This window comes from Phragmites australis, chromosome 8 (genome assembly GCF_958298935.1).
Source record: "Phragmites australis chromosome 8, lpPhrAust1.1, whole genome shotgun sequence".
Lineage (NCBI taxonomy): Eukaryota > Viridiplantae > Streptophyta > Magnoliopsida > Poales > Poaceae > Phragmites > Phragmites australis.
The window spans coordinates 28,141,984-28,155,343 of NC_084928.1; the positions used below are offsets into that span (position 1 = coordinate 28,141,984).

The following is a 13,360-nucleotide window of genomic DNA, read 5'->3' on the forward strand; positions in this document are numbered from 1 at the left end:
GGTTAATACTGCATAGCCATATCCAAACTCCGTTTGTCACATCACAAGCCTATTTTCATGCAACCCCAGACTATAATAACTCTCTCGGGTCTCGAGATCTTCACGCACTGATAAGCGTAATGTGTGGCTGCCATTAGTTTGGTGAGAGTAGGTCTTTCTAAGATGGCATTGTATGCCGTCTCGAAGTCGACCACATCAAACGGAATTTTTTCTGTCCGGAAGTTTTCATGCTTTCCAAAGGTAACGGGTAGCAATATTTGGCCGATGGGAGTGGCCAAAGATCTCGATACTATACTGTGAAAGGCTTAAGTAACCAGCTTAATATAGACCGAGAGATCTGCATCCTTTCGAGTGCATTAGCGAAGATGATGTTCAAGGAACTCCCTCCATCGATAAGGACTCGGGTAACCCTGCAATTATTTATCATAGGCTCGGCCACTATTGGGAAGTAGCCTAGCCGTACAAAATTATCAGTGCTGTCTTCTTAGCCAAAGCAGATTGTTGTGTTCGACCACTTAACAGCTTGTCGACCCTTAGGGATGGCTGCTAGGACTCCTCGGGCCACCGTTTTGTAGTGTCGTTTGGACTCGTAGGATTCAAAACCATTGAACATGTGGTCAATCATCCTCTCGTATAGCTGGAAAAACATTGGGTCCGTATTGACCTCCCTACCATCCGAGTCGAAGTTGTTGCTTTAGGCTGCGACCTGGATCTTCTTTCCCTTGGCCGCTTTCTCGACCTCCACTTTGACCATCTTCCAGAGGTGACACTCGTGGATTGTGGTTATCGGTCAGGTAGAAGTCACACCAGGGCTTACTGTCGTGTTTGCCCAAGCCTGGTGTAAAGCTCTTGCCCCGGGAGAAACCAGGACGCTTGTCGAGACAAGTGTCAGGTAGATCTGCAAAAACTTCCTTAGAATTATTTTTCTTTCCCTTACCTCCCTCAATGTTCTTCTTGTGCTAGGCCTTCGTCTTGTCGCCTTCGAGCCCAGGTTGAGGGCATTTGATGTCTTGAGTCTTCTCCTTGGCGAAGAGAAGTGTGTCTTCATCCTTAGCGGACTCATCAACGATGTTCATGAGCTCCTTAACCGTCTCGAGCTCTTGGATGACTATATCTTCCACAAATCTCCGGCTCCTGACGCCACGGGTGAATGCTTGTATGACGTCGTAGTCACTAACCTTAGGGATGTTATTCCAGATATTGCTGAAATGGCATACGAACTCGCACAAGGTTTCACTCCCCGTCAGCTCGCAACGATAGAGATCGTTTTTCGTGTCAGGGTGAATGTATGTACCCTGAAAGTTGGCTCAGAATACATTGCAAAGCTACTCCCACGAGTAGATGGTTCCCGGCGATAAATTGGTCAACCATGTCCTAGCTACCCCTTGAAGAACGGTAGGGAGGTAATTAGCCATTACCTTCTTATCCCCACAAGCTGCTTGGATGACAGTGGTATAGATCTGGACAAATTCAACGGCATTTGTATTTCCATTGTATTTCTCGATCATCTCAGGCCGGAACCTTGCTTGTCAACTTACGTTCTGCAGTTCTGGAGAGAAGGTCAGGCATCTGTTTATGACACCTTGTCTGGTTCTAGTGTCCCTGAGGGTCTTTCCCACAGAAATCAGAGATCGGAGATCGGTCCCGATTAAATCGATGTCGGGACGTTCCCCAATTAGATCGATGTGGGGTAGATAAAGCCTCTTTAGAAGCCCCCAGACGCCTTCGTCAGCCGTTGATGACCTCGCGCAAGTCATTGATCAGATGATCTTTAACTGGCGAGGTCCAACAGTGATTGTTTACCTGGTTGTCCGATAGGTAACGTGATGGGGGTTTGCCTGGTTTGCCCCAATTAGCACTTTTTTCCGGCTAGGGCCTGATTAGAGTTCTTGGCCTGGATGATGATCTCTTTTGTTAAGTCGACTGCTAAGCTCATCCAATCCTTACCGGCTAGGGTAGCTAGATCTGTGGTTAGAGAGCACATAAGGGCCTCTTGTAGAAGGAGATCCTCTTAGCAGTTGTGGATTTAAAGCAATCATCCCCCTGTTGATGTTTAAGAAGCAGTAAGACCAGGGCTCCGTTAAGGATCGAGAGTGGTGTGCCTGCCTAGGGCTGACCATTGCCTATCGCTGGAGCCGGAGGACCCTGGCCATTTGTAGGATCATCATCATGATGACCCAGATCATCACCTCTATCTCTGATAGCAAAAACTTCTCGGGGTAATCTCCACTATAAAGCCATCATGGATGCCTCATCAGATTGTTTTGGGTTGGTATCTTGACAATCCATGTTGTCAGAAGATGTAGGGATTGATCATGACTTGTTGTGAATTGGATATTTACAGTTGTCTTTGCAGCCAAGTGGTTTGAACTTGATGCCATAATCTTTGACGCATTAATCCATAAATCGACTTATCTCGTCGCTTGAATCGTCGCAGAAAAGTTTACCCAATCGATCACCGGCTCGCCGAGAGATGGATAAAATTATCGTGGAACCCCTCATCTGAAAAACTGGTTCTCGACAAAGCTCTGGGTGATGTCGACGGCATCTTGTGTGTAGTTTCTTCAACACATTTTTTCATGATCCCCACGGACAGCGCCAACTGTCAACGATTAGTTAATCGCTGATCTAACAAACTTGTTGAAGAAATATGAATTCTTGAAGTAGACGAATCATAAGGGACACACAGGGGTTTTAGACAAGTTCAGGTCTCCCTGAGGATAATAACTTTATATCTTATTTGTTTTGTATTGATCTGAGCCTATTACAAAGGGTATGTAGGTAGCATAGATGGATCTAAACATAGTCAAAGTTTCTATTGTATTATTAATTAGTATTTAATACAATAAAACTATGGTTGATATGCGTTAATTAGTGCTAATTATCACTAATTAGTGTGTTGAGTAGTGTATGTACTAAATCAATTATAGTATAAATAGTGACAATTAACATGCTTTATTATTAATTAGTAATTAGTATGGCAAGATTAATATTGATAAGTGATAAAGCATACTAATTTGTTTATAATAAACTATTATTATTTAAAAGATATAATTTAATCAATTATTCTCATCACATTCGTCCTCAACTTAACACAAAATTAGCTGCCTAGGCTATAGTCACTTAGGCTACCAATCACACCTTAGGTCCGACACCAGCAAAGTTAGGCTGGGCCGCCCACGAACAGGTCTGGTCCCTCAGCACTCGTTCCAAACGAAATTGAGTTACTGGACTAGACTTCCAACCAAGTAGCCCCCGAGCCCGGTTTCCAGTTAAGTTGGACTGGTTTCCAACCGGGCCCGGTCCAAGATTCGGACGATTCTGGCAGTCCCCATCCATCACCCATCAAGCAGCACTTGCCAAGACACCAACTCACCCATGTCTCCTACCAAGACACCAATTCACCGACCAAGCCCACCTACTGGACCCAGCGAACTCATCGCGGCACTTGCCAGCTCTTGCCCTCTACCTCATGGAGAAGCCCGCCGTAACGATCAAGCATGAAGAGGAGGATGACGAGGTGGTGCTGCTGCTGCTGGACGCCGAGGGCGATGAGCGCTGTCCTGGAGGCGCCGGCGCCCGCGTTATCCTGGAGGCGCTGTGCCAGCGCCGGCGCCGTTGCAGATAGTGGTGGCGCCGTTCTTGGCAAAGACATTCGAGCTAGTGGAGGACCCCAGGATGAACGGTGTGGTGTCGTGGGGCACGACACGGAGCAGCTTCATGTTGTGGGACCCGCATGCCTTCGCCGCGCCGCTTCAAGCACACCAACTTCTCCACCTTCCTCCGGCAGCTCAATATACGTTCATTATCCAATGCCAATCACATTAACATTGCAACTGTAATTGATTAACTCTCCAATGCAATGTTAGTGTGGTAACGCGGATGTGTGTTATGGTTTTAGTGGAAGCATCATCAGGATCATCAAGCCAAGCACAATATCAACACACAAGACACGATGTTTTTAACGAGATTCGGCCAAGTTGCCTACATCCTCAGGGTATGACTACGGGCGCTCCTTCCCAACTATTTATGTCTTACCCTTTGGTTACAACGGTGGTGCCCTCTATTTAAAGGTCCGGAATTAGAAGTTCGACTACAACTATAATCCTAGTTCCACCAAATTACAACTCAAATCTATTTGTAACCTATCATGTACACATATTCCAACAAAATCCACCTTTGCGAATATGCACGTCAACTTGAGTCTGCCATGTGTGAACCTCCGTGTACCTAGACTTGAGTCGTCTATCTCTGCTGCTCATCCTGAACAGTTCGACGAGGATGCCTCGCCGCCAGGAACGTATTCCGCAAAATTTGCAGCTCCCACCTCCATGACTTCACCTTTCAGCTTGTACTGATGAGCTCCTGTCTTCTCACCTATCATCACAGTCTTGCCATCCTGCATCACATTCAAGGTCTTCTTAACATACATCGCCTGATAACGCCAACCTTCTCCATGCAGAAATCCAAGCGATATTAGATTCTTCCTAAGTCCCGGCACATGCCGCACACCCTCAAGTAGCACTTCTTGTCCATCATACATCTTCAGTTTGATATTGCCGACTCTCATAACATGGTAACCCGTGTCATCTCCCAAGCGAGAAAGACCAAAATCACCTTTAGAGTATGAAGAGAACCACTCCTTGTTTGATGTTGCATGATATGAACTTGCCGAATCTAACAGCCATGCTTCACCACAAGACTTTTCTCCTGATAGCACGAGAAGATCACCATCACTATCCGAGTCATCTTTCTTGGAAACCACAATATTTGTCATGCCCTTCTTCAGTTCTGGATAATCTTTCCTTACATATCCTCAATCCTTGCATTTATAGCATTGTGGCCCCTTCTTCTTCTTTTTCTTGTCAGTCTCCCTGCCTCGATCACCTTTGACGAAAAAAAATATCTCCAGATGAACTCTCACCAACATTGTTCTTCCTCCTTTGTTCATGAGCAAACAACGCCGCAAGAATATCATCCACTTTGACTGCCTCTTTACCATACGTCAGTGTTGTGACCAAGTGCTCATAAGACCTTGGCAAGAAACACAGAAGAATAATCGCCTTGTCTTCATCATCAATTGTCACCTCCACCTTCACAAGATCAGCGATAACTTGATTAAAGATATTTACGTGCTCAGCAAGATCTGACCCCTCCTGCATCTTCAGCCTATACAGTTTTTGCTTCAGATACAGCTTCCGAGTCAATGTCTTGGACATGAATTGATCATCCAATTTATCCCAAATATTCTTAGGTGATGTTTCATCCATGACATGGTACATGATCTGATCAGAGAGACACAACCTTATTGTCGCCGTCGCTTGTGCTTGCATCTCCTCCCACTTATCATAATCTACCTTGGCAGGCTTCTTGTAGCTGAGAGCTTTCAAGATCCACTGTTGCGCCAGCAAGTCCTTGACTCTCGTCTGTCAAAGCCCGAAGTTGCCAATCCCGTCAAATCTCGTCACCTCGAATTTGGACACCATCGACGCCATCTGCTTGTTGCTGCAGACCGCCGAATCCTGCTCACATGTACCTCATGTGTGCCGAATGTGCCTCTGCACGCTCGTCCCCGTGCCCCGCCTAGATGCACCGCCACGCACACATCGAACTACACGCACGCCGCCTCATACACTGCCTGTGCACGATCTGCCGCTCTCGAGCCTCGTCGACAACAACGCCGCTTGCACACGACGAAGTCGACCCGCTCGATTGCCGCCCGCTATTCCCCGTCAACCGCCACAAGCAACGATTCACGAATAGCTCGATTGCAATTCTCTCGCAATCCCGTGAACTTCTGTTTCTTTGGTCTTTTTTTTTCTCTACGCTCTATTGCACCCACGGCTTCTCGCTCACACGCTTGTATTTATTTCCCAGGCCACAACACAATACTGATCCGAGCAAAAAGTCAGACCGACTCCTATACACACACGAATCAGTCTCCTATGCTTGTACGTCGGCAGTAGTCGGACTCAGCCTTTGAACCAATCTGCTTGACGCGCCGAACACCCCACGGGTCCACCGAACGCTGCACGGGACCCACGCCTCCACGTGAGCCACAGACGCTTGTCCGAGCCGGCTGCCAGCATTCTCCACGCGCCTGCTTCTCGCACGCTCCCCCAGCTTGGGCCTCATCCGTGAGCATCTCCCTACGTGTCTCGTTCAGTCTCCACGCAAGCGCGTCCACACACATCTCCTCTGGTGCCCATAGAGCCATGACCGACCAGGACTCCAATGTCCGACTGACCGACCCCCGCCCGGCAACTGGCGCTTCGCACAAACGCACAGTTGTTCATGGCTCCAGCTGAGTCTTCTTACCAAACGCGCACGTCTCCAGCCGAGTCCAATTCACCAAACATGCAGTTGATTTTTTAATCCAAGTAGTCACATGCATGCACGTCACGTCAATAGCCATGCGACATACATACTTGATTTCCAAGTAGTCACATGCATGCATGTCACGTCAATAGCCATGCAACATACATACTTAATTTCCAAGTAGTCCTATGCATGTATGACCGCTGCATATGACTGCATGCATCTTTTTTTTCACCAATGCATGAGATCGCCGCATGCAGATCCCGACCCCACCAGCCGCTCCACGCGCGTGTTCAGGCCACAAGGAAGCATCCACTCGGCCACGCTCCCTTCGTAACTCCCAAACGCCTTCACAATTTTCGAAGTCCATCATGATTTTCGTCACCGCTGTCGCTGTTCCACCTTGAGCAAACAACAGCCGCTTCGATCTGGATTGATCGCCCGTCAATCAGACCACGAGTCGAAGCCGCCACCTTGTCCGCGACGTCTTCTAGCTGCACCGTCAAACCTGGTCGTCACATCTGGACGGCCCCTATCGAACAACAGCCGCCAACCGCCATCATCCCGATCTCCACGTCTGGGCGGATCTCCGTTGATGCAGCCCATCGGACGGTTCGAACCGCCACGCTCGAAGTGTCCGAATCCACTGATCGAGTCGTCGATCGCCGCCATACTCCACCTTGCGCCGTCCTTCCCCGGACCCGTGCAAGCCTAACGTGGTGTGGAACATATCCTCGTGTCTTCCCTTGATCTTTCTTCATGGCTTGGGTACCACTTGTTATGGTTTTAACGAAAACATCACTAGGATCATCAAGCCAAGCACAATATCAACACACAAGACACGATGTATTTAACAAGGTTCGATTAAGTTGTCTATATCCTCGCGGTATGACTGCGGACGCTCCTCCCAACTATTTCTATCTTACCCTTTGGTTACAACGGTGGTACCTTCTAATTAAAGGCTCGAAATTAGAAGTTCGACTACAACTCTAATCCTACTCCCACCAAATTATAACTCAAATCTATCTTATAACGTACCATATACATATATTTCAATAATGTGCTTGAAGCACGATGGCAAAGCCGCAGGGTGCGGCCGAGCCCGCCGGGATTCGATCCCGCCGTGTCGTATTCCCCTGTATTAGCCTCCAATGGAAGCTCTGGGTAAAGAGGCAGGTGTTAAAAAAAATGTTAGTGTGGTAGTAGTGTCAATTTATTGTTGATTAGTTGCTAATTTTCTTTCACGGATGCATCGCTGATGTGCCTGTTCGTGTGCAGGATTCCGCAAGGTGAACCCGGATAGGTGGGAGTTCGGGCACGCCGACTTCCTCGCCGGGAAGAGCCACCTCCTCGCCAACATCCGCTGCAGGCGAGGTGCCGCGGGATCCACGACGTCCCCGTCTTTGGGTGCGCAGACTGGTGCGGCCCGCAGCGACCATGAAAGGGAGCTCGAGAGCCTGCGGTGGGACCGGGAGGCGCCGGCCGTGATGACCAGGCGGTAATGCCCAGAGCGCGGGCGCCTCCACCTCAGACATGATATGGTACGAGCTGCTGGGGGAGGAGCAGGCGGAGATCGACGTGGAGGAGCTCATCGCAGCCACTACCGCCATCGCCGAGCCGGCGGAGCCGTGGGAGGAGATGGGCGAGGAGGAGGTGCAGGAGCTGGTGCAGCAGATGGTGTGCCTGGGATCGCCCACCTCTTCTTGATTACCACGAGGTGTTCAATCGACGTGCAGCGGCAAATGCAATGGTGCTCACTGCTCAGCAGCTTCCTACAATGAATGCAGCCCATTAGCCCAAGGTGTGGCCGTGTTGATGGATGCAGCAGCCTGCTCCCGGTGGTTGATGCACTAGTGTATAAGGTTATGTTCAAACGGTATGACTGTAAGAACTCATAATATTCATATGCTCTTGGATTTTGATTTCATTGTTCAGCGTCCATACCTTTTTTGTGATAAGAAATAAGTATTTCAATTTCGTTTTACAATCTTTTTGGTTCACCAACGAAATTCCGGTCATTTTTCATCATCTATTATGTAGGTCACACGTATCAGCGAAAAAAAATTACGAAATTAGATATTTACTCCTTTTCGAAATTTGTGAAATTTCACCGAAATTTTAACCTCCAAGGAATTTTTTTTGGTCTCTGTAGGGATTCCATGATGGTTGATGGATCTGTTGAGTAACAGAAGTCAAAAATGAAGGGGGGAAACTCCTGGTGAAAACGAACCCATGGGGCTGACTATCTCCCGATGTCCAGCGACCAGGACGGGACGTTGCTCTCCCATGAACTTGAACAACTGTCGAACATCACTATCCCATATAAGCTCAGTCTCCAATATTCTGACGTCTACATGGAAAAATATCATACCTTGATAAAGACAGATGTAGTTAACCGTGCAAACCTTGCCTTGTCTCAAATGGAAATTGCTTCATCCGCACGTCGTAGCACAGGTGAACAAAAATCCATTCATTGCAGAGATGGGCTGTGCAGATTTCACAACAAAGGGAACAAAGGAAGATAGACACATCAGCTGAGCGAACAGCACTTCAATTCTTTCAGAAAAGAAAAACATCACTTCAACAGTTGTCGGACAATATTTACACAAGTTCGAAGGAGAACAAAATACAACTACTTATCAGCGCTTTACATCATCACAGAGAAGGTTGATTTTTTATGTTGTTATCAATCATTGTCATCCTCATCATCAAATTCTTCCTCTTCCTCGCTCAGCTCTTCCATAGGCTCATCATCCTCTTCGTTAACTATAAAACCTCCCAGTGTTTCATCTTCCTCGTCCTCATCATCCTCGACCCCTTCATCCCTGTCGCTATTATTGCCACTTTTAACCTTTGAGTTTTCCTTACGAGGCTTTTTCGGATCCTTTGATCTCGTTACATATTTTGGTCTCTTCACACTAGGACCTCTTGCCAGAGACTCCTTTTCATCCTCACTCTCATCAGTCCAATCGTCATCTTCACCTTCTCCGTCTTTCTTCTTCTTGTTCCCACCCCTACCTGCGGATCTAGCTCTCCTGTTGCTAACTTCATCATCTTCATCACCAGAGTTCCTCTTTATTTCCTCTAAAAACCAATTCCAATCCTTTGGAGGACGAATCCTTCCCTTCGGGTAACTGTCAAATTCATGGCCCATTGACAAGAACCCAAATTCTGCAGACAAAACCATACTTTATGACTCAATGAAATAGAAAAGTGTTTGACAGTAACGAAATGGCTTATTCTGACAGCCAAAGACGCATTTGATACCCATTTCAACAGTAATACTTTTTCTTGGCATCAGGAGAATAAATGCCAAAAAAAATACTAGTGCTCAAATATGATCTGAGCGAAATACATTGGTCGGTAGCCCATTGCTCCAACTGTACATTTTTCAACATATGACTAGTTTTGGTTTCTCCTATTTCCATGCAGATCGTATGACTTTAAGCGGTTACAAATTCAAAAGGAATTGAAACTATCTCAATTCACACATGCATATCGCATATCAAAATATACAGTTGCACAGGTTTCCAATAAATATAGAAGAAAAAAAGTCTTAAGCTACACCAAACTGTTCCTTTTGAATCACACACGACTATTGTTCAGAACTCGACAGGGTAGCCAACAAGTATTTTGAATCTATAATCAACCAACACAAGCATAGGACACAGGGCAAGATCAAAAGCCAGTTAAATGCAATGCAGTCACTCCAGCCTAACCCACATCAAAAGTTAGTATCAATTCATTGGTAGAACGATATATCCAACAGAATTCAAATTTGTACTGAAATTTGGAAATCCCCGCCCCCCTTCCCTACAATGCAAGGAAGATGAACAACAAGCTCACCTCGAACCGGATCGACGCTTGCTAAATCGATTTCCAAACCCTCCACATCAGAGCCCGCGGCCCCCTCCTCCTCTTCGGTGACCTCCATGGCCTCTTTCTCCGCAACTCGCATCTCCCTCTCCTTCCGCTCCCGCGTCCGCCTCTCCCGCCTCGCCACCGCATCCAGCACGGCGGGCTCCACCTCCACCTCCCCCTCCCCGTTCCCCTCCCTCCTCCGCACCGCCCAGAAGGAAGGCGCCTTCAGCGACAGCGACAGCCCGTCCCCGGGCCTGAGCTCGCCCTTCTCGCCGCGGCGGAACACCCTGCTGCTGCTGCTTCCGCTTCTGCCGTTCGACGAGCGGCGGACGACCACGGGGTTCTTACCCACAACCGCGAACGCGACCCCGCCGCCAGCATCGAGGAGGCGGAGGCACACGTGGCGGCGCGAGACGGTGCCGTCCCGGGAGGAGCCGCCGTGGCCTAGGTCGCCACGGCCGAGGTCGGCCGTTGGGGAGTCAACGGAGAGGGATACCGCCCTGGTTCCGCCGCCGCCGGCTTCGAGCTCCAGCTCCATGGTGCGGAGAGGCCAGAGGCACTGTGGTCATGGGCTCCTGGAGTGAGACGGAGAGAGCCTTGGTGATGGCTTGGATTTTAGTTAGATAGGCTGGGCCTCCACCTCCAGTTGCTGGGCTTTGAGCTGAAAAGGCAGCCTGGCTCTGCTCATTAATCATACCGGCCTGTCTGCAGCTCAAGTTTTGTATTTTTTTTGAAATGGTTAGATGTTTGTTGATAGATTTGGATGGGTCAAATATATCAAATTTTGGGCCGTCAGATAGGACTCAAACGGCCTACGTGACCTCCTTCGCCCCGTCCACTCCGTCCGAGCCTCATTCACTCGCACGCTACCTCCCCACCCCCCACCCCCGCCCTGCGTTGCCTCCCCGCCACCTCATCAACGTTGTGCCCAGCTCTGGCGTGGCCCGCCCACCCACCTCCATCGTCACTCTCTCCTCCTCCGCCCGTCCTCTCTTCACCTCCTCTCTCCCTCCCCACGCTCCCTCTCCGCCACTGCCGCCCTAGACCGCCACCACCACTACCCACTCAAATTTCAACGCCCTCGCCTACCTCGCCGTCCCACCCGCCGCTTGCCACCACCGCCAGACCGGCAAGCTCCCCAGCCATCTTCTAGAGCCGGAGTCCTAAAAATCCCCCAAAAACCCTGAACCCTAACCCTAAATCTAAACCTCGCTAGAGATGTCGAGCTCACCGGAGAAGACAATGGCCTTGCCGGAGAAGATGAGAGCTCACCGGAGAAGAATGATACACGAATCTCCAAGCGGATCCTAAGGTAAGAAATTTGACATATTTCTTACCAAGAAAAATGTCGATAGACAAATAGCATTTTCATTTTTTTTATTGGGTCGACCCAAAAATAAAAAAACTAAAGATTCACTCACACCTAATTAAATTAAAGAAAAAATAGACTAAGTAGTGACTCAGAACTATCCATTAGATACTCATTTACATCGTAGCTCTTGAGGCTCGAGATTTTGGATAGCAATATCCATGTAGGGTACATAAGAGTGACGTCAGCTGTCTGCAAGAGTTACGATGACTTTTGAAGATGCAAAGGAGGAAGAAGGACGAGAGAGAGAAAAATACCGTCTCTTTGCCACACCAAATATGGTCAATTGTCTCTTATGTTGCATTTATTACAACCAGTACTGACAATCTTTGTATCAATGATAGCCTCCTAGATGCCAGTGATAGAGGAGATGAAGGGGTGATGATGGATGGACGAAACCCTGCCAAAACGCAATGGCAGCAGGGTGGCTTTGAGCCAAGGTGGCTCTGCGCGACGGCAACAGTCTTCCTTAATGAGGATGGGCTCCAAACCGACAGATCTGGACCACACCCTACCAGATCTGGCAGCGACAGAGGTGACGGGCCGGATGGAGTTGTGGCGGCGCGACTGGGTCGCTGGAGGCGAGTTCGCCTCACAACCCGCAGATGGTGCTCCAAGTCGTGACCCCTGCTGAAGGGTTTTGTTTTGCGGATGGTGTTGCCCAACCAATCACTAAGGGATGTGTGCAACTATTCGAAGTTTACCTTCCGGAGATCCTGAACTGCTATTTGGATCCCCTCGTTGTGCCTGAACACCCACTCTGCGCGAAGGCCGAAGATCCCCAGTACACTACTATGGACTCCTCCATCGAGGACTCTTCTTCCAAGGAACCCCCTTGCACTACGCTATAGCCTCAACTACTGGTACCACCTGAGCATTCATCCTCCGCTGGGTTTGAGTACCCCCCCCCCCTTGGACTCCACTACAACCTCCTTCATTGGCGGTTGTGCCAACAAGGAAAAAGCGAAGGTCCTATGATCAGTCGTCGGTTCGCCGAAGTGCTTGCCTTGCCGAGCGCAACATTCTAAGAGGCTTAGATGTCATTAGAGCCAATGGGGAGCTGGATGACGATGCCATACAGGGGGTTCGCCGACTCCCTCAAGGAGCTGGTTCCATCGGATCTTGTTGATGCTCTTCTGCGCTTGAAGGGTCATACCTTCTGGGATCTTGTGGCGGGGATATCGCTACCAATTCGTTAGGTCCTTCTCCTTGTAGATGTGTCTTGGTTTAGGGGTTGCCGCTTTCGGTTGTCGGTTGTTGCTCTTCTTCTATTGTAGTAGTTGTTGTTGTATTGTGGTCTTTGTCGGTGTCCTGTCCAGTCTGAACTCAACAACAGTGGTGTGCTAGGAAATCCTGTCTTCTAGAACGTGCCGTGAATGAGAATACTTGCTGACAAAATGGTCTAGAAAAATAGAGTAGTATCAATCAGACTTGGATGATGGTCATGTTAAAAAAGCAAATGAAGTTTCCATAGCAACTCTATCAATGCTTTGGATGACATGAGGCCCCCACGAACATCACATCCGCATAAAAGAAAGGAGCTGCGGGTAATGTGACGAGCCCAGCGTTCCAAAATTCGTCGATATTCGGTCAAAATTCACGATATTTGGTCAATTCGGCCCACACCGAATTCTGAAATTGACCGATTTTTAAATTTCAATAAAAATATATAAATATAAAAAAATCACAAAAAATCCTAAAAATACTAGAGACAATTATAAGATCTTCTGTGAAAAAAAAATCAAAAATAATACCGTTTGCATCATATTTTATAGGGAGAACGTTTGAAAAGAAAAAGAAAAAAGTTGAACC

The 13,360-nt window shown here is 48.2% G+C and overlaps 1 protein-coding gene and 1 pseudogene across 1 annotated transcript; one reads left to right on the forward strand and one right to left on the reverse strand.

The window, feature by feature from the left end:
* Window positions 1-3,472: 3,472 nt before the first annotated feature.
* Window positions 3,473-3,850, forward strand: LOC133927706 (putative heat stress transcription factor A-6a; annotated as a pseudogene).
* Window positions 3,851-8,853: 5,003 nt separating this feature from the next.
* Window positions 8,854-10,749, reverse strand: LOC133926909 (uncharacterized). Its single transcript, XM_062373080.1, has 2 exons — window positions 10,165-10,749; window positions 8,854-9,489 (listed from the first exon to the last, which is right to left on the reverse strand). The coding sequence occupies exons 1-2, from the start codon at window positions 10,715-10,717 to the stop codon at window positions 9,005-9,007; spliced, it is 1,038 nt and encodes a 345-aa protein (XP_062229064.1). The 5' UTR covers window positions 10,718-10,749; the 3' UTR covers window positions 8,854-9,004.
* Window positions 10,750-13,360: the final 2,611 nt, after the last annotated feature.